This window comes from Littorina saxatilis, linkage group LG15 (genome assembly GCF_037325665.1).
Source record: "Littorina saxatilis isolate snail1 linkage group LG15, US_GU_Lsax_2.0, whole genome shotgun sequence".
NCBI lineage: Eukaryota > Metazoa > Mollusca > Gastropoda > Littorinimorpha > Littorinidae > Littorina > Littorina saxatilis.
In genome coordinates this window covers 28,070,868-28,098,226 of record NC_090259.1, presented here as the reverse complement: position 1 = coordinate 28,098,226, position 27,359 = coordinate 28,070,868, and the positions used below count along the sequence as shown (strand labels likewise).

The 27,359-nt window shown below is 42.9% G+C and overlaps 2 protein-coding genes and 1 long non-coding RNA gene across 3 annotated transcripts in view; 2 read left to right on the top strand and 1 right to left on the bottom strand.

The window, feature by feature from the left end:
• LOC138948987 (carbohydrate sulfotransferase 1-like) overlaps nt 1-27,251 on the top strand; it is a 33,229-nt gene extending 5,978 nt beyond the window's left edge. The window contains exon 3 of the mRNA XM_070320674.1: nt 25,320-27,251. Within this exon, the coding sequence (XP_070176775.1) occupies nt 25,320-26,127 (808 nt within the window). The 3' untranslated portion in view covers nt 26,128-27,251. The remainder of the gene's footprint in view (nt 1-25,319) is intronic.
• On the top strand, nt 192-22,241 carry LOC138948986 (uncharacterized). Its single transcript, XM_070320673.1, has 14 exons — nt 192-712; nt 1,385-1,486; nt 2,094-2,228; nt 2,515-2,586; nt 4,891-4,965; nt 5,183-5,287; nt 14,300-14,603; nt 14,839-15,121; nt 15,385-15,621; nt 15,851-15,927; nt 16,784-16,888; nt 17,228-17,430; nt 18,480-18,644; nt 19,283-22,241. The coding sequence occupies exons 1-14, from the start codon at nt 339-341 to the stop codon at nt 19,332-19,334; spliced, it is 2,289 nt and encodes a 762-aa protein (XP_070176774.1). The 5' UTR covers nt 192-338; the 3' UTR covers nt 19,335-22,241.
• On the bottom strand, nt 22,365-25,370 carry LOC138948989 (uncharacterized). The gene is made up of 3 exons (XR_011450139.1): nt 24,050-25,370; nt 22,969-23,298; nt 22,365-22,819 (listed from the first exon to the last, which is right to left on the bottom strand). It is a non-coding gene; the product is annotated as an uncharacterized lncRNA (long non-coding RNA).
• Nucleotides 27,252-27,359: the final 108 nt, after the last annotated feature.

Here is a 27,359-nt window from a genome sequence, read left to right as displayed (position 1 = left end):
TTTAATTTGTTTGTCTTCCCCCATGGCTGGGTGCGTAAAGGCGTGTAAAGCTCATATCTCACACGGCCCCCGTGGCGCAGTGGTTAGCGCATCGGGGGGGGGGGGGGGGGGGGGGGGGTCGACGGAAAGACGCAGTGGCGGTCTGCTCTCTGAGGAGACGCTCACTCAGTCTGGCTCCACGACTTAAAGGCACAGTAAGCCTCCCGTAAACCATCACAGAGCTCCCCGAGCGTCTAAATACAGTACAAGCATACTTCCATTTGAACGCTCAGCGAACGGGAACATCCTGGCTGCTTTCTGTCGAGCGTGATAAATTTTCAAAGAATTTATTTTCGTGGATGAGTCTTCTACGACATTGGCGCCTCGTTTTGGTGCTGGCTGTATACAATACCGGAAATCACGCCCGGAAGTACTTCGAAGTCAATACCAACATGGATGACACTCAACAGTCGAACGCTGAAGAAGAAGATAAAATCATGGAAGCAGATAACCAACCATCTGTGATCCCTCGAAAGCGTAAGAGGGTGACAAACCCAAGGCACAACGTCTTGTCTGCATCGGAGAGAAAACGGAGACGCAACCAAAATCAGCGTGTCCAAAAGGCAAAAGTAATTAGTATCGGAAAACAGGTGAACAGTCTCAACAGATGGAAAGAGCTGAAGGAAAGCCTCGGTCTGACAAATCCTAGTTTGGCAGAAGTCCTTCTCGACACGTACGTTGTTGTATTTTATACTCTTTGCTTTGTTTTCTTTTGCTTTTGTTTTCTTTTGCTTTTGTTTTGTTATTCATCCACGGGTATTTTTCTGATCATGCATGCATGCGTTTGGGATCGACAAGGGTAACCCAACAACGTACTTGCTCAGTCTGTGCACAGCCACATGCAATAACCATTTCTGATCGCTGTGAAAACTACAGCCCTGAAAGTGGCGAGTAATTTACTCGCCATGGTGAGTAGAAACATGTAACTGGCGAGTAGAAATACTCATCTACTTGCCAAATGCCAGAAAAGTTACTGTAACAAATTGTTGGTTTGGCTATACTGTAGTAAAGTTTGCTGTCTGGCTAGTCTTAGTATTAGTAAAGTTTAAGAATCACTGGCCAAAGGCTAGTGTGCCATTATTTGGGACTTTCAGGCCTGAACTAGCAGTAGCATACACAAAAACGTTAGCATAACTGCAATGTATAGAGGTTTTTTTGCATTCTTTTTGTTGCTAAAAATAGAAACAAATGTTCATTAGATTTAAAATTAATGTTCAAGCACTGTCTGCATCAGCAAACGCAAACACTATTCATTTACCATCTGCTGTTTACTGTTTCTGTTCAATATATATATATATATATATATATATATATGCATTGTAATGGTTGTGTTTTTGTTTGTCAGTTATGAAACTACAAAGTCTTACAATACAAGTACAAGTTCTACAAAGATGTTACATACAGACCATGAAGCTGTACCACATGTACCTGTTTCTGTTCCAAGCAGGTAAGTAAACCAACTTCTAAGCACTAGCATTGAATTTTATTTGTTAAAAAAAAAGGTTCATATTTAGACTAAAATTTAAATTAAAAAGCATCCAATTCCAACTGTGAACAAGTATGAATGATTTCTGCTAAGTCTAGGGATAAGGAATATTTATATAATCCAGTTACAGTGTTAGGTTACCCTCATGGAAATTCGGGCTGCTTTCTTCCTGGGGAAAGCGAGCTGCCATACAATGATAAAGTCAAGGCACTACCCATTTTTTTCCTGCATGTGTGTATTCATGTTTCCAAGCACTGAGACTTTCGCTGTGAATTTAGGTTCTTTATCGTGTGCATGCGCGTGAGCACATAGGGGTGCGCGGACACCAGGGAGAGTCTGCACAAAGTTGAAATAAATTCCTCAAAAAATGTGGGAATCGAACCCACACTGATAGCGATTTATAAGTAGTAGAAGTATTATTGAACGCAGCACCGCTACAGAACCGCTATTTCCCCACTACATACAAGTTGCGTCTAATGACAGTTGCCATGGTACCACCTGCTTCATTTTTTTAATTTTTAGCATTCCCTATATGTTTTAGAGTGACACAGTGCGTTGTATTTTACAGAGCTGCTTCCGAAAAAGAGCCCGTCCCAGGTACCTCAGGGATACTTACTTCAACTCCAGCAACCACCACGCACTTATTTCACATGGGCCACCCAACACCTGGAATGTCAGAAATATCTGCAGCTGAATCTGAGAGGTATTAAGACTTAAGTTTTGAATGTAAAGGTGCAATAAATGTGAATTGAAAATTAAAAAATTAAAAATTGTGTGAGGAATTGGTATTGAACCATATAATTCTATGATCATGTACTTTACAGTTGTCAAGTTCATATTTTGTAGGTTGTGTCTTGTTGTTTTTTTACAGGATGTTTATTTGGCTTTTTTATGTTGATCACGTTTTTTGTTGTTTTCAAAAAGTAAACATTGCGAGTTATCTTGTCACTGACCTGTGTAAAGCTTAGTTTTGTTCCAATTTATTTCAGTGAAGGCCAGTTGTCTGGTGTTGAGAAAATTCTTACCACAGACAGTGAAGATCAGGTTGGCCCAAAGCAGGGGTAAGTCTCTTTCACTATTTGCTGTGAAATGGCTAACAAAATCATCTCTTTGTTGTGAAATTACTAACAGAATCATCAACTTCAAGCAGTAACAATACTATAAACATCTCTGCTTAGCTTTCTTTTCCTCTCTTTTTGGTCGCCCAAAATCCAAGGACGAAAGCCTGAATGTACATGTAGAGGAAAAGTGAAGATGTTTTATCAGTGTCAAATCAAAGGGAGCAGCTAGCTTCTCTTGCATGTGTAGCATTCCTTCCTATCATTGTGCTATTATGCTTTTTTATGCGGTGCAATTTTAGATCTGCTGCTGGTTTCCCACACACAAGTTATCACCACTGCAATGTAATCAATCAATCAATCAATGAGGCTTATATCGCGCATATTCCGTGGGTACAGTTCTAGGCGCTCTGCAGTGATGCCGTGTGAGATTAAATTTTATACGGCCAGTAATTGCAGCCATTTCGGCGCATATTTACCTTTCACGGCCTATTATTCCAAGTCACACGGGTATAGGTAGACAATTATTAACTGTGCCTAAGCAATTTTGCCAGGAAAGACCCTTTTGTCAATCATGGGATCTTTAACGTGCACACCCAATGTAGTGTACACGGGGGGGGGGGGGGGGGGGGGGGGGGGGAGTTCGGACACCGAAGAGAGTCTGCACACAAAGTTGACTCTGAAATAAATTTCCGCCGAACCTGGGATCGAACTCACGCTGACAGCGGCCAACTGAATACAAATCCAGCGCGCTACCAACTGAGCTATATCCCCGCCCCATGTAAGACAGAGAGAGTGTGTGAAACTGCGAAAGAAAGAAAAGCAGAAGTGGCATTGTGTGAATCATCTATGTATCTGTCTTGCAGAGAACACATGTATGCACTGTCAGAGACATGTGTAGGGCCTTTTAGTATTTAACAACGATACTCTTGTAAATTGTCGGAATGTGGTTTATGGTCATCTGCTCCACCACTGCTTTAGTTGTCTTGCAATAAAGAATGATCACTATTATTATAGTAATGATTTTAATTTTGGAAGTTGGTAGTCATAATTTTCATCAACATTTTTGCTGGGATTTGTCGAGTGAGCAGGCCTTTTCTGTCTTCTGTATCTCCTCCTCATAAGAAATAAAAGCCGAGCGCATCATTTACCATATCTTACTTCTCAATACACTGTAGCGGATAGGAGTGGTTCTAAAACCAGCTTTGTGATTGGCCAAACTTCTTACATTCGGACCATTGAACATGAGGCTCACAGTTATTTTTGCTCTTCCGTTTCCTGTGATTTTTAGCAGTGTGAAAAACAACTGAGCAGTATTTACAGAATGTGTGAGTGTTTTAACCAGGTTTATGGTATTGATTGCATGCAAGTGCCTAGAATAGGTCTTCCTACGTTGTGTGCGGTTTGAGACAGAAACTGTTTACACTGCCATAGTGCTAAAGGCATTGCTTGGAGGTAGCAGTAAAATTAGACACAAGGTGTTTTTGCCCCAGCAGAGAGCAGGCAGAAACTCGAATTTTGCACTCTGGACCAGTCACAGGTCAGGGCTTGGTTCTGTGTGCTCAACAGCGAGCCCACACAGTGCACATTACCAACATTTATTTTTAGTCTGAGGCAGCGCGCTGTCGTCCCTTATCTGACCACTCGGTGCTGGGGCTAAGAAGTAAATGGCACGGTTTGCACAGCAGTGCATGCTGCCAAAGCAAGAAGCTTCCATTCCATCTATTATTTCTGTCTTCATTTTTTTCTCCCTGAGTATGTATATAATATTATGCCACTTTGGTCAACATCATACAAATGGTCATTTCTGAACCGATCCCTCCCATTTGTTGTGTGTTTTCATGCCAGTCATGGTCAGTTTCCATCACCACCTGACAAGCTGACATTTATGTCTGTTGAGTATGAGTAGCAGATATTGATCATGAAAGATTCTAAATGACGCTTCATCATGGACGACACAGTCCAACGTTAGATTGTATGTTACTCCCCTTATTTCTTCGAAAGCCCACCTGGTGTGGTAGGATGATAGTGCTTCCACAGAAGTGATCTGGGTTCAGTTCCCAGTCAAGGAAATTTGCCTGTTTGTTTTGTTTCCTTTTTTCTTCTTGTTGTTTGTTTATGCATGTTCAGGCACTATTGCCATGATCATTATGGGTAGTAGTTTTGTGTGGTTTGGGAAGGTCTGAATGGAAGATTTCTATTTTTGTTTGTTTTGTTTCTCATTGTACATCTTCTTGTGCAAGTGGGTGGTATTTTCTGAGCCTGATATTTCATCACATAATTATTGATGATACATATCTGTTGCAGAGGTACTCCACCTACACAAACAAGGGCTGCGAGAGCGTTGAGACGGCCATCAGCATCATTCCTTGATCCGTTTAAGTAAGCTTTTTTTATTTTTGTTTTTGGCATCCACCAGGGCAATAACATTTTAAAAGTTATTTTGTGACATTAAGTAAGAAAGAAAGGTAAGTGTGTGCGATGATACTAGAAAACCGTAAGGTAGTTAGATTGTACAAACATTGTCCTTTCTATGCCTGGAAAGTAATATCTGTGCTTGTGCTAGGATAAACTTTTCATCCTTTTACACTGTTTGCAGCTTGACTTCTATTGACATCACCCTGCAGTCTGAGTCAGACTGTGAAGAGACAGCGGATCCTGATGATCCAGAGTATGAACCAAGCTGCTATCTGGAAGCCATTCTGTAAGTTGTTGAAAGTCTTATTCATAAGTTTTAAATTCATCGTTGGTATGGAAGTGCTGTCATTGTTTTATTTTTCTGTATCCAAGGTCTTTTTGGTTGTTGCTGTTATGGAGTGGTATAGCCCGGTTTTTAGACAATCATAAATGCCTCTACACAACTCTATAAATTTAGTATTTGTTTACAGACTTGAATGTAATCTGAATAGTTGTCCGCTACCGTAGCTTACAAGGCACAAGCGCACACGCACTCACACACGCAAAAACCTGGTGTTAAATGGATCTTGACACTGCCAAGACTAATTATTATTAGTTTACAAAGCTTTTTACATCACAAAATCATTTCCGGCTTCGACCAGTACCCTAGGCCGACAACACCGCAAGAAACTCTACAGTCCAAGACGCAGACACCTTTTGGCTCAAACAAAGCAGCTTAACAGGTAAGACGAATAGGTATTCTACTGTACGTTACCCTACTGCCATCTTTCGGCTTTCAAGATGTTGGTATGGCTGTAAGTCCTTCAGACGACTGACAAGGATGCACCAGTCCTCACGACACCGCGACCATTGCTTGACGTAGTCCTTGATCCTTCCAGTTCGTCTCGGCGGCTAACTGTAGAACCCTGCCAGCTCTCCATGCCATGGTCATGTACATCAAGCCGCAGTTACCAGTTCAGTTCAGCCTCCGTCGATGAAACCCTCCAGTTGGAACACTGTAAAGTTTATAGTCCATAAATCAACTTGTCTTTAGTTTCTTTCACTCGCACAATAAAAATACTCACTCGTCCAACATATTAAGCTGCATGAGCCAATATAATTATTTACACGTTAATTCCTGTTTTCTAAAACCAAGAAAACGTTACGTAAAACCCTCACATGTTTAAGCAGTGTAGCACAATAGCTTAGGCCTACACAATCACGTTAAACACAGAAACAGTCACTCTTCTCACATACGACAGCATGACATGAAAATATAACCGGTTTCAAACATACCTCAAAAGAGTGTAAAGCCAACATTAAATTACATATCTTACCCAACTCACATATAGCAATTAACCCTAGTTCAGTGCTGGTAACGCTGTACGCGTCCCCTTGGTAACAAGGAAGGCGCCTCTAAAAAAAGAGTGACATGAGACCCGTAAGGGTGTCTAAGCCAGCCCGGAAACGAGACTGCCTTCCGTATGCGCGCGCATACACCGCCATATGCAATTCATTCCAAAGCTCAGCGCCAGTGAGACTGGTCGCATTTGATGTACGCTCCGGCTGTTTCAGCCGTTTTGACTTAGTCTTTTGACTTTGTTGTTCCTCTTGGTATCTTCTTGCATCTGGACTTCTCTACTGCTGTTGGGGTGAGGTCGTTCTTGTTTATTCTTGATTTTGGCAGCGTTGTTGGCCGCTTTTTGGACTTGCAAAATTTTTTTCAAAAATTTTTCGTGAGTCTTTGTTGTGTCATGGCCGACAATGCCAAGAAGAGGTGTACGCCTAAAAGGTAGCTGCTGCGCCCACTTCTTCTAAAGAATCTTCTAGGAAGACTAAACAATCCGTTTCTGGTGAAGATACTCTTGCAAAAAATCTTTTGATGTGTTTGTTGATTTGCCCGCTAAGCCGGTAGACAAGACAGCGGCCATTTTGTCGGCTAAGCCGGTTGACAAGACCGCTCACGTGAATAAACCTGCTAAGGGGGATTCTCCCCCTGTGGTGCCGGGGTTGGCATCAGCTGATGTTGCTGCTTTGTTGTTATCTCTTAGTTCGCAGGTGTCTACTTTAGCGGCCGAGATTACTTCGACGAGAGCGGAGCTTCGTTCTCTTCCCTCGGGTGTGGCTGGCGTCTCTTCGCTTGCCAGCGTTCGCTCGTCTCCTGCCACTACAGTCACGAGAGCGGAGGTGCATGCCTCTCAGGATGAGGAGATTGTGCCGTGTCCGCTTTTGGGTTCGCATTCCGGCGTTCCGTCTCGTACACAAGGTATGTCTGCTGAGTTAGTAACCGGGTTCTCCGGCCAAAACTCGGCACGTGGTCAGGAGCGAGTAGCCTCAGGCGCATGGCGGCCGGGCGAAAGTTCTTATCTCTCGGCTGACTCAACCCGCTTTGGCGGCCTTTCAGTGGGGAGTAAGAGCCCTGGTACACGTAAGGAAGTTCCACTGCACTCTGCTCAGTCTGGGGACGGGGGCGAGTGTGTGTGGCTTCCGACCCCGCCCTCTGGGCGGGGGGTAGACAGTAAAGCTGGTTCTCTGCTAGACAATGGTGTCAGTACGGGAGTCAGCTTTCGGATTGCATGGTAGTGCAAGACGACTGGTTTACTGTGTGCAAAGCTAGGTGGTGCTTGGATCGACCAGGAGTGTCTTTCTGGGTGTCACCTTCCTGATTGCGATTGCGAGCATGAAGGAGAGGTTAACGAGGGTGCGTCCACGGTGGTGGACGACTCCCAGCTTACTTGCCGTTCAAGTTGTCCAGCGCAGTGACGTGGGCAGCGGAAAACGGCATTTAGGCACTGTGTGCGAAACTAGGTGGTGCTTGGATCGACCAGGAGTGTCTTTCTGGGTGTCACCTTCCTGATTGCGATTGCGAGCATGAAGGAGAGGTTAACGAGGGGGCGTCCACGGTGGTGGACGACTCCCAGCTTACTTGCCGTTCAAGTTGTCCAGCGCAGTGACGTGGGCAGCGGAAAACGGCATTTAGGTATTGTGGAAGTTGGTGATTCTGGGATCGACCGCGAACGGCTTGGCCGGGAGCGTCTTTCCGGGGGTCACCTTCCTGATTGCCATTGCGAGCATGAAGGAAAGGATAACGAGTGCGTCCACGGGGATGGACGACACCCAGCTTAACTTGCCGTTCAAGTTGTCCAGCGCAGTGACGTGGGCGGCGGAAAACGGCATTTAAGTTTTGACCGGAAGGGGTGGTTGAGAACAAAGGGGTAACTTACTCTACCTCTATCTGGTTCCGACTTCTGGAAGTTCGGAGGAACAGGATGTTCTCTTCAGCTTCCTGGATTTGTTGTCCATTGCCCTGGAGTTGGCAATTGGCCGCGTGTAGCCGGGTTCTCCGGTGAAAGTGGTGTACGTTCGCAGGAGGAATGTGGCACGCATTTTCGTGGCTGGGCAACGTAAGCTTCCGCCCTGGGGGCAGGAGGTTGTTGGTCTGAGTGATTCTTGGATTGACCATGCAAGTCTCTCTGGGGGTCACCTTCCTAACTTTGTAACCAAGTAGGAAGGAGAGGATTGTGAGGGTGTGTCCACGGTGGTGGATGACACCCAGCTTAACTTGCCGTTTAAGTTGTCCAGCGCAGTGGCCTGGTCAGTGAAAAACGGCATTTAGGTTTTGACAGGAACGGGGGGCAGGTAGCGAACGGAGGGCTGGTTCTTTGTTGGACAGTTAAGTCAAACAGGGAGTCAGCTTCCGGATTGCACGGTTGTGCTTGACGGCTGTTCAGATGAAGGTGCTTACGCATTACTGAAGAGCCCTGATTTTAGGTTCCGTTTCATGTTAGCAAGTGCAGTGGTGCTCGCAGCTGAAATGGTTTGAGGACTACGGGATCGTCCGGTGTGTTTTTATGCTACCTGTGGGTTCTGATGTTTACTAATCCACGGCCGGTTCGCTTCCGCTTTTGTGGCTGTGGCTTCCGGTACAGGATGGGATAGCCTTCTACCGTTAACACTGGGGTGTTGGTAGTCGGCACCTTTCAGCCTTTGGCTGTCGGTTCCGTCGCTGCGGTTCCTTTGCTGTTATTCAGGCTGTGTCCACTTCCTTTTCCAGTTTTCCCGCTGGAAGGAGACAGGTGGATGGAGTTTTGGTCATGGAGTTCCGGTGTTGAATTTTTTCAAAACTTTTCCGATTTTTGGCAAGTTTTGCCTTATCGGGATTGGTGACTGGTTCTCATCATTTCGATGATTGTTATGATGCTTTTGAACGAGGGGAGGCTTATACTTCAGCTGTGTCGCTGTTCGCGGCATTTTGAGGTTGATTTGAGCCTTCTGAGGAGAATCTTTGAGTGTTAAGTTCTTAGATCCTCTGGCGGGGTTTTTTGTACTTGTGGAGTTTTCACAAGCGAGTCTTCTTTGTCACCACTACCTGTGTAGACAACGTTCGACTTTATACCTGCGGCGGCGTTGCTTTAGCTTGTGTCTTACGCTTAAGAGCGTGTCACTCGCGGAGCGCTTTCTGTAGGCTTCGGTTAACTCCAAACTTAAGAACTTAGGTTCTCTGTTTTTGTTCTACGGAACCGCCCTCGGGTTTGGCTAAAATCCATCTGGATTTGGATAGCTAGGAGAAAGTGTCTGTAAGATCAAGATCTCCTAGCTCGGGGAGTTTGTGGCTTCGGGTTTTTATGATGGGCTCGTTTGAACAAAACGCGCTTTTTCTCTCGCCTGGGTGGTTACGTTCTAACTGGATATCTTTGTGGTCTGACAGGACGCAGATACAAAGGAGTTAACTTTGCCGGTTTTTTACCTGAGGGTAAGCCTCTGCCTTTAAAGTTTTGTTCTTTTGGCTAGGCTTTAATCTCTTTCTTGTTTGAAAGGTCTCTTTTTGAGACCCCTTCTATGCACGCGGGCTTTTATCTATCTAAGAGACGCTCACGGTAAAAGGGAAGCGCAAGGCAGGCCTTGGCTGTCGTTTGTTTCCAAACGAAAAGCTTCAGGCTGGCTGTTATCTACTTTAGCTTTTGGCTCTATACCCTCGCTTTCACAGGATCTTTCTCATAGATCGTTTTGGCGACCTGTTGGTCGCACAGTACGGGTCTTTGCTATCTTGGTTCCAGACCTCTTAAGGCTGGCAAGAAGGCGTCTTTGCTTTCTCACATTCCAGTTACACGGATGTCTTCTGTAAGGATATCCTTGGGATACTTAGGGGCTTCCGCCTCAACTCTGGATTTGATTCAGAGTCTTTATAGGGGTTTTGGGCGTGTTTGTTCGCTTGTCACTTAGACTGGCTTGGTTCGAAGCGCTTATTTCTTACGGAATGAACTCCTCTTCTCTACGTGTAATGAGGTGGCGATCCACCTATTCTGGGTTTCCGTTTTTCTTTCATGTCTTATTTTTAAGACTTTATGTAATTTCTGTCACTTTGGTACGGCTTGGTGCAGCGTTGCTTTAACCCGTTTCAAGGCTAGCCTGGCGGATCTACACGGAAAACGGCCAAGCTTACTCTAGTAGCTTCTGTGAGAAGTGGGAGTAAGCATACTTTCTGGCTATTTTGAATATGGACATCTTTTCAAGAAAGACTGATCTATGGCTTTTGGGTTCCTTCGAAATTTTCTGGCATTTAAGCAAAAATGGAAAACAAGCTTCGAGTTGCATTTTCAATTCATGAAGCAAGGGTGTGGCTCCTTTAGAGTCACGTTTAGTCAATTAAAACTTTTCGGGTTTCGAAGTTTTTTCCGACTTGCACGGATCTTGTTAGATCATTGAATCAAAGGTTACTTGCCTTATCTTTCATCTCCATCGTGATTCTACCTTGGCTTTTATGCGGAAAACGGGGAAAACCAGCTTCCAATTGTATTTTCAATTCAGGAAGCAAGATTTTGGCTCCTTTAGAGTCAGGTTTGGCTCTTTTAATATTTCGATTTTCGAAAAATTTTCTGACTTTCACGGACCTTGTTAGATCGTTGATTTAAAGGCCATTTGCCTTATCTTTCGTCTCCGTCTTGATTTAACCTTGAACGGTTGGAAATGACGTTAAACACTGTTTTAGGGTGGGTACAGGTCTATCTACTCTGGTAGGGGTATGACTTTTTGAAGTCAACCTTACCTAGATGGACTGCTACACTGGACTCTTGCTCCTGGGGAGCTTGATGTGGTTATTTGTCCCGTGAGGACTCTCAGAAGGTACCTGTCACGGACTCGGCATTGGGTCAGAAAATCTGAAGCTTTTATGATATCACTTAGCACAGCAAGGTGTAAGGATATTGCGAAAGTTTATTTAACCAAGTGAGTCTCCACTTTGATCAGACAGGTGCTTACCTGGTGATTAACACAGTCTGGAGATGTTAGGGCAGTTTTGCCTCTCACCGTATGAGGCAAGGCCTTGGGCCTCCTCTTTGACAGTCCTCTGGTCGGGCCGTTTGGCTGAAGTACTGGAGTCGGCTTACGGGCGGTCTGAGGAGGTTTTTATTAACCTCTCCCTCAGAGACGTCTTGGGACAGGACGGCAGTTCCGCGTTACCGGTTATGGTAGCCTTGGAACAGGTTCTATTTTCATGATTTCTCTATATACCCGCCACCTATAGTAGCAATCTGCTATATGTGAGTTGGGTAAGATATGTAATTTAATCAAAAATTTTAGTAATAAATTTTCATTTGATTAATATACTTACCCAACTCACATCGTTTATTCCCTCCCGCCTCCCCGCTGTGGTGGGTGTTTGGGTCTAAAAAAGGAGTGAGTTGGGCTTCGCTTTAGAATGAATTGCATATGGCGGTGTATGCGCGCGCATACGGAAGGCAGTCTCGTTTCCGGGCTGGCTTAGACACCCTTACGGGTCTCATGTCACTCTTTTTTTAGAGGCGCCTTCCTTGTTACCAAGGGGACGCGTACAGCGTTACCAGCACTGAACTAGGGTTAATTGCTATATGTGAGTTGGGTAAGTATATTAATCAAATGAAAATTTATTACTAAAATTTTTGATTTAGTACAGTCGCCGGCCTGGCATGAATATGAAAATGGAAGATATCACGTAGACTGATAGGGAAAGTTCGTCAGTCTTCATCCTTCTTCAGTCAGATACCTAAAACAGGAGCCCGTCTGCTAACGTGTTACGAAAAACATGAGTCGAGCTTGGCTCCTTGACGGCGACTGATTTTACAAAGTCGTTCTTGCTATGACATTGCCAGTGAGCTGTCGCCTGCATTACTTGCACGTGAAAAACCTTGTCAGTTACACAAGGTTCAACTGCGTCAACGCGACGGTATGCAGCCTATAGCCCTTTCCAATGTCTGACCATCGCTATAGTCTATTCTATTTACAACAATACACATTAGGCCAAAAATACGGGTAAACCGCTTCGTAACAGTTGCTTAGACTACTGTATTGTCTGTTCGAGGGACCAATATAGGACGTTTTAAATCTTCTTCTTGTCGTTTGCCTAGGACGTTTTAAATTATTTAAAAATAAACAAATGATATTTTGGTATGTATTTAAGAACAAAAGTTGTTATAGGCAAGTAGTACTATTTTGTGTGAAAAGTACTAGTTTGTATCTATTGTGGTGGAACCGGCACGGTTGGCCTAGTGGTAAGGCGTCCGCCCCGTGATCGGGAGGTCGTGGGTTCGAACCCCGGCCGGGTCATACCTAAGACTTTAAAATTGGCAATCTAGTGGCTGCTCCGCCTGGCGTCTGGCATTATGGGGTTAGTGCTAGGACTGGTTGGTCCGGTATCAGAATAATGTGACTGGGTGAGACATGAAGCCTGTACTGCGACTTTTGTCTTGTGTGTGGCGCACGTTAAATGTCAAAGCAGCACCGCCCTGATATGGCCCTTCGTGGTCGGCTGGGCATTAAGCAAACAAACAAACAAACAAATATCTATTGTGGTTTAAGCCCTGTACACGTGAAATTGTCCGAAATTGAAAGAAAAATTATCACATGTATACCCCAAAAGAGCCCCACGCTTTACCTCAAAGTCTAATACTCGGATGAGACGAAAAACCGAGGTCCCTTCGTGTACACTACATTGGGGTGTGCACGTTAAAGATCCCACGATTGGCAAAAGGGTCTTTCCTGGCAAAATTGTATAGGCATAGATAAAAATGTCCACCAAATACCCGTTTGACTTGGAATAATAGGCCGTGAAAGGTGAATGCTCGCCTAATAGGCTTGAGGTTTGCTGGTCGATGTGAATGCGTTATATATTGTGTGTAAAAAATGTCTGTTTGTCTGTCTGTCTGTAAACAATTCCATTTCGAACGGCAGAAATTAATATGTAAAGCGCGGAGAGCACAGTTTAAAAAATGTGGTTCGCGCTATATAAGCTCTTCAAAATAAATAAATAATATATTCATTTGAACTCTCGTGTTCGTATTTTTTTTTTTTAGATTTAACTTTTACGCTCAGAGGAATGCAATGTTAGAATTGGTGTGAAAAACGTGCTCACGCGGCACACCTGGCTGGCTTAGGTCAGCGTTATGCGTCACTGAGGCTCATCCGGGGTTAATATTTACCCACTTTTGGTCACATCGCTGAAAATGTTACCAGAGTACAACAAAAACTATTGACTCTAGTGCTTAACCCTTTTCAGACAAGATAGTACTAATCGTCCTCAACAACTTTTATTTGTAGACACTATGCAAAAGTTTATTGGATTTTTTAAAAATGATTTAAAACGTCCTCTGCTGGTCACCCGGACGGACTATATCTATTCATTATAAATTGTCCCACTTTATAGTGTCCTGGTCAATTTCAAAGTGTTATAGGTTTCTTCTCTTTCACGCGAGCAGTGTTGATCTGAAAGAACATAGGCAACAGCAGGATGTTGTGAATTTGACGAAAAATACAAAATTGATAATAAAGATGGCTAAATATTTTAGTCGCTTCTTTTCTAAGTTGACTCATGATGTTACGTCTCACTGGCACCGCACGCTACTTTTCCTGCACGTCATGCGCTGTGATTGTCAGACTGGTTTAATATAGATTAATTGTTATTGATATACAGAAGTAGGCCAACCGAATCCGTGAAGACTAGCTGTCCAGCACAGTGCCTTCAACATAGCAGCTGTCTACCGTTGACGTTGTAGCTTGAATAAATCTAAAACACATTACAGTGCAGAGACACACATATACAGTGGAATCCCCATTTTAAGACCTCAAAAAATCTGAAAAAATCAGGTCTTAAAAAGGATGGAGTCTTAAAATGGGGGAAGATTTACAGAGGTTATGAAGAGGAAAGCTGAGAAAACAGGGTCCTAAATTGGGGGGGGGGGGGGGGGGGGTGTCTTAAAAGGGGGGTTCCACTGTATACACTTTTGAATGCATTTTTTTATGGCCATCCCTTTATGTGCTTTGGTGACACTATTTTCACTTATTTCAGCCCAGAGGAAGTACAGAAAGAGGCAACAGAGGTGAGCTTCGAAGAGATGTTTTTTGGAGAACTGAAGCAAGAGGACCCTCAGGAAGAAGAAGAGGAGGAAGGCTTCATTGGGAGAGGAATCCACCTGGTACATGAGCTGGAATGCGAAAAGGTGGCAAGCTCTCCCATGGCCCTTTGCTCCGTTGAGCAGGTCAAGCAGTTGGCCCTGACCTCCATCACCACCTGCATAGCTGACAGTGACAAGTGTGGCAAACCAGTCACACTTGAGCACAGTTTTGTGGGCTCTGCTTTGTACGTCAAATGGGTAAGACTGGATCACAAGATATATAATTCACAATAAATAGACCCTTTTTAGTTGACAGCACTGAGTAGTAAGAGAATCAGCGTCTGAACAGCTGAATTTTGATTGATTAAGGATACAAAAGAATGCACTAAGTTAGCCATTATTTGTGACAGTCATGGTCATGTCCTTAAAAAACAAACTCATGAAAACTCTCTGGTTCCAATGAAAATCTTACGATCCTGTTTTTTTCTGACAGGTATGCGATAGTGGTCATGTGAGCAACACCTGGTGCTCCCAGCCCATTCTCAACAGGCGCCTTCACAGCGGGGACTTCCGTTTGGCAATGGCAATAGTGACATCGGGCAACAATTTTGGCAAAATCGAAATGCTGGGGAAGCACCTGAACTTGAAGATGCTCTCAAGGACGTCCTTCTTCCAGATTCAGGGCCATTACATTGTTCCAACGATCGATGATTTCTGGAAGGATCACCAGACCAGGGTCCTGGACTCAATTAGAAACAAGGAGATAGTTGTTTTGGGTAATTCATTGATTTGATCTGTGTGTGATTTTTCTTCTTTGGAAGCTACTTGCATTCTTGCAAAATGGCAGAAAGAATAATGGCCAGTGTTGTCACGCATGAAAATGTAATGTGATTCCAAACCCACCCTTCTTCCCTTGACAATTTTTTTTATCCTGTCTGAAAGAGTGAAAGTCCAAGCCAGCCGCAATGCATTGATGATCAGGCCGTTACCACTCCTTGAAAAATAGTTGCATGCAAGTAAGTTTCTTGGTCTTTTGCAGGAGATGGCCGCAATGACTCGCCTGGGTACTGTGCCCAGTACTGCACATACACTTTGATGGACAGTGAAACCAAAAAAATCCTGACCATCAAAACTGTAGACAAGAGGGAGACGGACGGAAAGTCGCCACGAATGGAGACAGAGGGCTTCCACAGGGCAATGAGTGACCTCCTGCAGAAGGGCATCAATGTGAAGGAGGTGGTCACAGATGCACACACAGGCATTGGAGCTGTGATGAGTGAGTATGCAATAATGGCAAAAGCTTTAAAAAGAGTTTTGTTGTTGGGTTTTTTAACATCTGTCAGGTTGTTATCAGAAGAAAACATTTTTTTGACAAGTAATGGTTTTTATTTTTTAAAGTACACATACATTGTTGTGTGAGCTTACATTTGCACTAAATTAGTTCAGTTCCAAGTGTTGTTATACAATTAAAACACAAAGTAACGACACTGTTGCTTATATTTCAGAGGGCACATATCCTGCTTTGAGTCATTCGCACGACATCTGGCATGCTGCGAAGAACCTGAGCAAGAAACTAACAAAGGTATATTGTCATATGGTGACAAGGTTTCTTTCTTTACTTTACTTTCTTTATTTGGTGTTTAACGTCGTTTTCAACCATTCAAGGTTATATCGCGACGGGGGTGACAAGGTTGATTTAAATCGTTTTGTTTATGGCAAGTAATAAGCTGATAATTTAGTGTTTATTCATGAAAGCTTTTCACATTTTACCTGACGGACAACATAAGTGAGTGATGCTGCGTCAAAACTGTTCTAATTGAGGAGAATTTAGATTATGTCATACGATGTTTGATCCAAATCAGACTTATAAAAGAAGCGTCTATAACTGTTTCATGTCCTAGTGTTTCTGTTAGAATAGAAGTAAGTAACAGACACAATGGGACCCCTTTCAAGACCTTCAACAATCTGAGAAAATTGTGTCTTAAAGTTAAAATGTTGGTGAATTTACAGAGGTTATGAACAGACATTCTGGAAAAGTAAGGTCTTAACAGGGGAGGTCTAAAATTGGGAGGTCAAAAGGGTGTTTCATGATCATTATTTCCTTGAATGAAGGCAAGTGCAACCTTCCCATATACTGCAAAGACCTTAGCAGCTTTACCTGAGACAAATGACCCAGTGGGTAATAACAAAGAGATTCCAAAAATCAAACCAAGCAAGATGGAAGCATTATTATAACTTATATGACAGTGTTAAATGCAATAATCTCACCTTCAGTGTTCTATCTTCCAACAATATGGAAAAGACACCATGTTGGTAAACTTTATTTTGCATTGGAAGGGCAGTAATACTGATATGGTTATTGTTGTAAAATTGAATAGATTAGGAAAGGTATGTAAAGTAGCTGTATGCATAATGCACAATTTGCTTCTGTATTTTAGCTTGGAAGCCTAAGGAAACATGCTGCTCTACAGAAGTGGACGAAAGACATCGTGAATCATTTTTGGTTCACCTGCCGAACAGCTACAGACCACAGGCAGTTTGTGGTATGTTTTTTTTAATGCTATGCATGTACTTTAAATGTTAAAAAGTTGACCTCCATGGCCAACAAACAGCTGTCACCCCATGCACTTAATTATATAATTGCCATATATAAAATGTGCTGACTTTTGGGGGTAAATTTCAGATAAGGAAACAAGGAAGATATATGAAATCCGTTCGTGTAACAAGGCATAGAAAAACTAATTGCTCTGGATACAAACTGAGGGGGGTTGTTGTCAATATGTAACTAAACCACATATTTCAGCCTTCAGTTTATCGATTATGTAAGTCCTAGTAGCAAGGTTGTTTGAGTATGTATCTTTTTTTTTAAAACTTGTGTACAGGAGCTCCTTCGCGGTGTTTTGCACCACATCACAGGAGACCATGAGTGGGCCCTTGGATGCTGCCAGCATGGTGAGCTGTCTGAGAGTGACAGAAACAAACCTTGGCTGGACGCCAGAGAGGACAGCGATACCATCAAGGAACTGGCTAACATTCTCCTGCACCCTCGCCTTCTCAGTAAAGTGAAACACTACTTGAACTTCCGGTGAGTTGTTTTCGTTTAAGGTGGGATCTTTTTATTACATTTAGTCTAGTTTGGACAAAATATTTTTCATTTAGACGATTTTTGGATAACAAGAATTTGGCTATTGACTGGGAATCGAGAAGAGGGTGATAGTATTTGCATTAACATGTGGTTTGTCCGTGTGTAAAGAATAAACCTGGGCTATTAAGTTATTAACAAGAAGGGCAAAGCCCATACGACTCACATGCTTTACACATTTTTCCTACCAAAATACATGTGACCTTGACCCAAGGTCAAGGTCATCCAAGGTCATGCAACACAAAGCTGTTAATTCAAGACATAGGAAGTACAATGGTGCTTATTGGCTCTTTGTACCATGAGATATGGTCACTTTTAGTGGTTCACTACCTTATTTTGGTCACATTTCATAAGGGTCAAAGTGACCTTGACCTTGATCATATGTGACCAAATGTGTCTCATGATGAAAGCATAACATGTGCCCCACATAATTTTCAAGTTTGAAACAGTTATCTTCCATAGTTCAGGGTCAAGGTCACTTCAAAATATGTATACAATCCAACTTTGAAGAGCTCCTGTGACCTTGACCTTGAAGCAAGGTAAGCCAAACTGGTATCAAAAGATGGGGCTTACTTTGCCCTATATATCATATATAGGTGAGGTATTGAATCTCAAAAACTTCAGAGAAAATGGGGAAAATGTAAAAAATAGCTGTTTTTTAGGCAACATTTATGGCCCCTGCGACCTTGACCTTGAAGCAAGGTCAAGATGCTATGTATGTTTTTTGGGGCCTTGTCATCATACACCATCTTGCCAAATTTGGTACTGATAGACTGAATAGTGTCCAAGAAATATTCAACGTTAAAGTTTTCCGGACGGACGACTCGGGTGAGTACATAGACTCACTTTTGCTTCGCATGTGAGTCAAAAACAGCATCAGAACACAGATAAAGTGAGCATAGCATGTTCAGTTTGGTATGGTAACAATACTGATAGCAGTAGTATGAACTTAGACCCATGATATCTGACATCTGTGCATTATGACAACACAGGAGCACAGCTGACCTGGAGGTGTTTCACCAGCACATACTCATGTATTGTGCCAAGAGGTATGCTTACACGCCTCCAGTGTACAGGATCAGGAATGTCCTTGCTGCTCTGGACCACAACTTCCATTTGGGGAGGAGTGTGAAAACAAAACCAGATGGACAAATCCAGTAAGATATATATTAAAATGGTGTTGTTTTGTCATTATTTTGCTGTTTTTATGTTGTTTCAATTGTTTGTTTCTTGTTACAGGTTATTGTGTTCTTGGTTACTTCAGCACACATACCAACATACACTGTCCACATCAATAGACACAAACAAGCTGATGGTATCCCTTTTTTCTGCATGAAAAGAAATCATAGAAATTGCAATCACATTACATTTGTTCATAACATAAAACATCAAATTATGAAGAGAAAACTATTCAAAACAGTCAGAGAAAAAAGACACATCAATTATGTTTCCAGGTACATTTCACACAGGGTAGGCAACTATGTGAGCAATAGTGTGGAACGTGGGTTAGAACTATTATGTAAACTGCAGTAAAGCTGCAGTAAACCAAAAGTATCTTTTATACAAATTCTCTATACTCCTTTTTTTGTTCTTCAAAGTACTAACACGAGACTTTAGTGGGGGGTTGCTAAGACTGAGAACTGTGTTACAAAAAACTAAAAAGGTATGTTGCCATAACGTTGTTATTGAGAAAAAATATATGTTACAATCACGAATATATTGACCCAGCGTGTAAAGTGATTGTTGTGTAAGGCTTGCTTTGGTCAATATATCCTCACATTTTTTTTATTGGTAGGTACCACCGTTGCTTCAATAAAAAAGTGGACGGTGGACTGTGTTCCCTGTGAAAGAGGAAAAAGACTACAGCTACCTAAAAGACCTGACCCTCCAGGCTCTTCTCAAGCGCATGCAGGACAGACGCGGAATGAAGAGGAGCAGAGACCTGGAGGATGCTGATCCCCGCCGCATTGCCCGAACCATCATGGGTCAGGCTCCGCCCCCAACTGCTCAGCTGGCAGCTGAGCAGGTGTCCAGATTTTCTGGCACACCAGCTTTTTCTTCAAACTAGACTTGCAACCCTCTTAGCTAACCAGTTTTTAGAAAGTTCTGACCAAACATTATTAATACCTCAGAGCTGAAAGAACAAAACAGAATTTGTATTCTTCCAATTGTTTACAGCATGTGTTTGGTGAAAAATAAATATCTGCTGCAATCCACTCATTACTTCTTTGTTTACCCGACTTTCCCATTTTTGGAAGGCTTTATCCCAGGTCATTTTGCCTGTGTAATCTTAGATTCAGGATCTTTAAAATTGACCTCAGATATTTTTGTTTGGCTATATATTCCAAGGTGTTAAAACCCTTACAGAATGGACACCATAACTTAATCCACAACGTGTACCATAATTATAGCATAAAAAACCTAAAAAAAACAGATTTTCTTGCATTCAGCCGAATAGAAAATGAGTGTTTGGTTAGTTTTTTTTATTTAAACAAAAAGACATCATAAGATCAGAACATAATTATAATCAGTGTAATCAACATGTATAATTTCTATACCACAGTGATTTTAGGTAGTGCTAGAAACAAAAAATCAGTCCACAAAAACTTATGTCGTAATGAATATAATACAACGCTAACAATCTCTAAATCAACTTGTTGGACGATCAACAGTCATTTCGTACACCAAATAACCCAGTACTGTCGTTTCCCCAACTAAAATGTTTGTACTTGTAGTTTCTTGAGACAACATGATTTTGCCAACATCATCTTGCTCTCTGTAATATTAATTGTTCCATCCTTCATGCTCTATAATTCTTTTAGATAATGCCAACTCTACAAACAACGGGCTAAAACAAGCGCCAAGTATCATGTTTTTGTGGCGTACGGAACGCGTTTGAAAGTGGAAGCAAAAATGTATCCGGGTAATAGGTTAGCTCTGTCAAGGGAATAATGGGAAGGTGATGGCTGGTTAGAGATATTGTGGGTATTTTCCAAGCTTGTATACACAATCATTGCTCTTTTGCCCGCCAAAGCAGCTTTTGAATGGGCAAAACAGGGTGTTCATAAGTTGCACTTGAACACAAAATGCAGAAAAACAAACACGTTTCGGTTTCGCATCCGTTGATAATGCCATACTATTTGAGTTCTCTTATTTTGTTGTTGTTGCTGATCAATATTCAATTTCATTTGTTGTGGGTGCGGCACAGAGCTGTGTGATACTGTGTTTGGCAGAGGACGGCTCAAAAAAAATATGTTCTGTAGGGCAGACAGATCTTGATGATTTTTGACAAATATTTACGGTACGAAGAATTTTGGTCCCCGATAAACAATTAGCGGTCCATTGGAAAGGCATAGTAATAATTATTACTCACTAGTATCTTCTGCAATTTTAACCCCAGGTTTCTTGGCCTTGTAGACTTTTTGTTCCCGCAGTGGGGCACTGCGGTTATGAAATTAAAGGCCCCTCCTGTTTTTGGAACCGCAGGAGCTTTCTAGTTTGCTGTTAGGTAGATTTTTGGTTCCTCTTTCCTGTCATGCTCTCTTTTTCTTCATGAATTCTTTTCTTTTTTCTGCCTTCTTGCTCATTCACCTGTATTTTTTCCAAAAATCTCTTCTCTTGCCGCTTGTCTCGCGATTCATGTATAGTTTAATCTGTTAGTGTTCTGATGTAAGTCCAGCAGTAGATAGGTTAAGCCTATTTTAACATACTGGAAACTGGTAATCTTCCAGTAGGTATTAATTTAGTTTTACTAAAGCCTGCTGGGACACAAGTAATGGGTTAGTGCATTTGTAAACAGGAATCGCTTGACAAGTGGCCCCCTTCATCCCCCCCTTCCTCGTCCTGATATGGCTCTGCGTAGTCGGCTGGACGTTAAGCAACAAATAAACAAACAAACAAACAAAGACTTTTTGTAAATCTGACTTTTTGTACTTTGAAGAAAGTATCTACAGCATTTGATTTGAGCACCATTAAAAAAAATTACAAACGAAGTGTTTGCAACAAAAAAGTAATTTTTAGATTAGGTGACTCAAATAAAAAAATTTACAAGTACACGTACACAATTATGTGACAAATTTAACCATAATTTCAAGATAAAAGTTTTCTTTTTTTTTCTTCTCAAAAATACCCTTCAGCCCCCATTTTTGGCCTTGTACTGTTCACTGCCACAGACAGATACAAGGAAAAGATGACACATTTGACATGTTATAAATACTGGATGGCTTTAACCATGTTTAATCGCCAAAACGGTCTGGTTTAAATCCGGTGTATTGGCCCCATGCATCTGGAAATTTATCCCTGATCTTCCAAACGCAACACGATGGTATAACACGTCTCTGTCCCGCACCAAGCCTCCCATGGACCCACAATATAAACTGGCGATATGCTGCATGCCTATTGGCTCTGTTGTTGTCGTCTGCCTCGTCATCTGCCCGTATCATGTCCTGGCGATACTTTCTGGCCAGGCTCAGGACAGCTTCATCCAGAATAAGGACCTCAAAATCCTGTTATAGAAAGAAATATGCATTTGTTGTTGTACATAGAAACCGTGGTTTCACATCTGCCATATACTTTTCCTTTCTTCTTTTCATATTGAAAAGTATGTGTGGTATGTAATCTCACTGATGGTTTTAACTTTTTTCAGTAAAGAAATTGAGTTTATGTATGTGTTTTATATGTTCTGCATACAGGATTGTTAGAATTTCCATGTGTTTGCTCTCGAAACACATATATATTAAAACCATTTAAAGTTGCTTTTTTTGTTTTCTCCTTCCTTTTCCTCACAAGTGTCTGTTTCTGGATGAATGTTTATGCAGGGGGCATTGTATATTTCAAGCTTGGGAAAAAAGAGGAAACCAAAATTAGATTGAGAGAAAACATAGTATTATCTATCTGAAGGCTTGTCACATTTTGAGTATACTGGAGACTCACTCCATTTTAAGACCCTGTTTTCTCCGATATTGTTTTCATAACTTCTGTAAATTTACAACAATTTTAAGAGTAAGACTCCCTCCTTTTTAAGATCTGAATTTCTTAGACTTTGTGAGGTCTGAAAATGTGGGTTCCACTGTACCTGCATCAAATGGATAGTATGGAAAGTGCTACAAACACAAACATACAACTGACTTACGGCCAAGAGTGTGAGGCATGTTGCCTTACGGCAACATACTTCTTCAATCGTTTTTCGCATTATGCGGCACTTGCCACAGATGCACCAGTCAGGCACTCCCTCTCCAGCAGGTGGGGGGTGACCATGGTCTGTGGGGTACTTCTCCAGCATGGTCACAAACAGCTCTCGCAGACGCTGCTCGCTAACAGTTTCAATCATTGTCTGCAACAGTAAATAAGAGAGAAGACAAATGTCATATCATATTTACAATCTCCATGGGTCGGGCTGAAAAAAAGTAACACAACACTAACACTTCAGTAAACAACACCATGTTCCAAATCACATAAGAAACAAAAGAAGTTTGCACTCACTCTCATTCTAGAACGTCTGTCACGAATGACAGTAAGCGCACTTGTAACGGCCAACTGTCCCCTGGAACCGCGTCGAATTCTCTGCCTTCCTCTGCCACCTCTTTGTCTTCCACTTCCATCAGGTTGTCTCCCTCTTCCACCATCACTTGCTTCTCTTGTAGTTGTAACTGTTAGTGTCGCTCCTCTTCTCCCCCTGGGCCGAATAGTTCGTCCCCTCCCTCTCGTTGGAGGTGTTCCCCTCGCTGGAGGGGTTCCTGACAGCGACACATCACTGAGGGGGTACACGCGTGTTGGTGAGCCACTACTGGCTGTAGAGACATCCGCATCAACCTGAAATTGATTTCTTATTATATAATTATCAAATACTACTGAACTCAAACTAACACTTCATGTGTACACACACAGAACACACACACAGAACACACACACAAAATAATTTCGGATGGGAAAATCCTGTTCACAATGACATTTATAAAACAGCAGAGCAAACGCCCTTGAGCAAACCAACCAACTGTGGTTAGTGACTTGCTAACGAACTCGAACTCGAACTCGAAAACTTTATTACCGAGGGATGATAGCATTAGGTCCATATGGTCCTTTCTTACAGCTAGTCCCTACTATAATACACACATGAAACAAAGAACAAATATAAAGAATGAAAACATTTAAACAAAAAATTTACAGTGAGGATGATTTTAATATACTGAACACCTAGTGACCTACCCCTCGGCGAAATCTCAAACAAAAAACCACTGGGACATGAGCTATGACTCGCTTTCAGACCTGAAGAAATGCGATCTAACGCCCACCTATATTTCTGTAACCACAGAACCGAAAGTGAAACTAAAAGGGTGGTGTAGTGGTATCCGGAGTAACCGTTACACCCCCCCCCCCCCCTCTTCACTTAAAACGTCCAAACATATAAATATGTATGCACTTGAAATCAATCTTATTATTTTGATGTATAGAAACGTCTGGCTTATAAATGAGGTTGATCCAGGACATCATCATGATCGACATGTATCACAAGTCTTGTGAGCAGATTTTTGCCGCATGAAAGAACAAAAGTATACACACTCACCTCTGTGCCCGTAGACTCCGACATATTGTTGTTCACGTCCACAACAAAAACAAAACTAGACGTCTTCCGTGATCACGGTTTCGTCGAAGCCAAAATATGACAAGACTCAAAAGAAACAGACCGTGTTCCACTGTCAACACTGAAAGGCTGGCGTCTTGTCGGAACCGGAAACGGCACAGAGCATGCGCACAGAACAAACTGGTATCTTCCGATGTCACAGAGTACAAATAAACATAATGATTTCTTGTCTGGTTTACTTGTTCTAAATGGCCATTAAATGTGATTCATTGGCTCTGAATGCGGCATTAGAGGTAGTTGTAGGCTATAGCTAGTTTGTTTCATCAGGGTAAAACTGTTTTTATCGTGAGAAGATTTGAATCGTTCTGTAAACCATTTTCGGCATACTGGGGCTTTAACAGTCAGTGTGGTAAGTATAGAGGGCTTAGTAGGTAGCGGTGCCTGTGTCCCTTGCCAGGAACAGGACCAATACTGAACACCGTCGAAGTGACTCTCAGCAGCAGTGCATGCAGTGTCATCTTCCGAGGGTAGCCTACCGCAGCGGCCTGACATCCTTCCCTGGAGTGTCTGTAAAATTAGTGAGGGTGCCCAGGTGTCTGACCAACATACTGGGAGCTCATTGATTCGACGAAGTCTGGCGGCGGAACGAAGATGTTGCAGTGAGTGCTGGGGAGGCGTGGGTACATACTGGGAGAAGCACAAAAAACAAAAAAAATACATAAAAAAGAGAAAGAGAGAAGAAAGAGAAAGTGAAGAGGAGAGAAAAAGAAGAGAAAGAAGAACGAAAAAAACAACATTAAAAAACAAAAAAAAGCTCATATCTCCCGTTTGACTACCGCTAGGAGCCGTATGCGCCACATTTCCAAGCTTCTCACCACATTTGAGCTCAATTGACCCTAGATTACCAGAGATACAAGATCCGTGGACAGAGAAACAGACAAACAGACAGAGTGAAACCTATACGCCGCCTTTATGTAAAAAAGCGGCGTAATAATGAAAAACGCTGTTTCATCTAAAGTGCTCTACGCCACTGTGTTTTACTGGCTTGTCGCTTCAAGCTAACAGCGGCCGGTGCAGTGCATTCTATTTCATTCTCTGAGATCGACAGATTGACTAAATGTATTAATTTCGCTTCACGCGACTTGTTCTAGTTCTGAAAATGACCCGTGTATAACGTGCAAGGTGTCTGTTTGTGTCAGGTCAAAAACAGCCATACCTAACTGTTCACACTAAATCGCTTCTTTCACGGCAGGGATGTTCAAACGAAGGCGTACCACCTGGCACGATACAACCAGGAAGCCCCTGAGATGATAGACTACTACCTCCACTGTCGCTTCGACTCGCTCGACAAGCGCGACCTGCACAATTTCCAACTCTTCAACTCTCCCGACTCCCGTCTCCTGTGGTACTGCAACTGGAATCGTAGCTGTGTGGAAAACGCCAAACAACTGTGCCTCAGCCGCCCTCACAACCTGGTTAAAACCATCCGCCTCAAAGTCCCACCTGCTGTTGAACTGCTTCTTCAGCATGACGACCTCAAACTCGTGTATCTGGTCCGGGACCCGAGAGGGACTCTTTTTTCCCAGAAGGCCACCTGGCATTCGTTCGAGTGGGAAGGCCTGCGGAACTTCTCTATCGAGCACTGCCAGGCGGTGTTTGAGGACCTCACTGAGGTCGTGAAGCTGATGAAGCTTCACCCCGAGAAGGCCAAGATCCTCCGCTACGAAAGCCTGGCGGAAAGGCCGCTTGAGGTGTCTGAAGACCTATACCGGTTCCTTGGGCTTGAGTACACTCCCGCTGTTCGGAAGTTTGTGTTCAACCGAACCATGTCCGGGGCGGGCAAGGGAGTAGATAGCTACGGAACATGGCGAGGTAATTCCTCGCAGGCTGCGTATTCGTGGAGAAAGAAGTTGGATTTTTCGGCTGCCAAGACCATTGATGAATGCTGCAGAGCCGTGTATGAGCTGATGGGTTACCTGCCTGTACGTACGGAGGAGGAGCTGAGGGATTCCTCTCAAAATCTCCGTGAGGAGAAAGCTATAGACAAGTTGATGATATAAGCATAGAATTTGTGGGCACTATAATGGGAGGACGGTATAAGGGACCGGGCTTATGTGGAGTAACGATTTTCGGACAAAATGTCATCTTCACAAATGGTCAACTTTTGTGTGTGCGTGACAGAGAGAGACTGCGTGAGTGAGTGAAAGAGTGAGTGAGTGAGTGTTGGTTGTGTGAGTGAGTGAGTTAGTGGGTGATTGAGTGAGTGAGTGAGAGTGAGTGTGTGTGTGAGTGGGCGGGTGATCATGAGTGTGTGTGAGTGATTGAGTGAGAGAGATCTGAGTGAGTAAGTAATGAGTGAGTGTGTAATGAGTGAGTGAGCGAGTGAGTGAGTGTGTGTGCGTGCGAGCGAACGTTCCTTAGTTGCAAGCGTGTGTGTGTGTGTGTGTGTGTGTGTGCGTGCGTGCGTGCGTGCGAGTGTGTGTGCTTGCGTGTATGCGTACGTGCGCGCGCGTGTGCGTATGTGCGCGCATAATACACTCCTACTGAGGCAAACACTTATTGTGGCCAATACACTAAAAAACGTGACTTTGCCATGAGCTGAAGTCACCTGAGAGGAAGCAACAGGATGCGAAATGTGAGAAAGAGATTTTTTTTTGTTTGTTTATTTGTTGCTTAACGTCCAGCCGACTACGCAGAGCCATATCAGGACGAGGAAGGGGGGGATGAAGGGGGCCACTTGTCAAGCGATTCCTGTTTACAAATGCACTAACCCATTACTTGTGTCCCAGCAGGCTTTAGTAAAACTAAATTAATACCTACTGGAAGATTACCAGTTTCCAGTATGTTAAAATAGGCTTAACCTATCTACTGCTGGACTTACATCAGAACACTAACAGATTAAACTATACATGAATCGCGAGACAAGCGGCAAGAGAAGAGATTTTTTGGAAAAAATACAGGTGAATGAGCAAGAAGGCAGAAAAAAGAAAAGAATTCATGAAGAAAAAGAGAGCATGACAGGAAAGAGGAACCAAAAATCTACCTAACAGCAAACTAGAAAGCTCCTGCGGTTCCAAAAACAGGAGGGGCCTTTAATTTCATAACCGCAGTGCCCCACTGCGGGATGAGAAAGAGAGCACACCATCTGTTCGGTTTTCTTCCAGCGGGGACGGGGGAACCAGATTAGCCGTACAAAGATTGACGCAACATTGGCTTAACAAACACAGAACTTTTTTGCGTAGAAATCATGTGTATGTTAGACAGTTGTGATCATTCAATTCAGTGAAAGCTC

Bases quoted from the DNA above. Each gene is read 5' to 3' on its own strand.
- LOC138948986 (XM_070320673.1), top strand. From the start codon at position 339: ATGAGTCTTCTACGACATTGGCGCCTCGTTTTGGTGCTGGCTGTATAC. The intron at 2,229-2,514 runs GTATTAAGACTT...AATTTATTTCAG, and splicing joins TCTGCAGCTGAATCTGAGAG to TGAAGGCCAGTTGTCTGGTG. The intron at 15,622-15,850 runs GTGAGTATGCAA...CTTATATTTCAG, and splicing joins AGGCATTGGAGCTGTGATGA to AGGGCACATATCCTGCTTTG.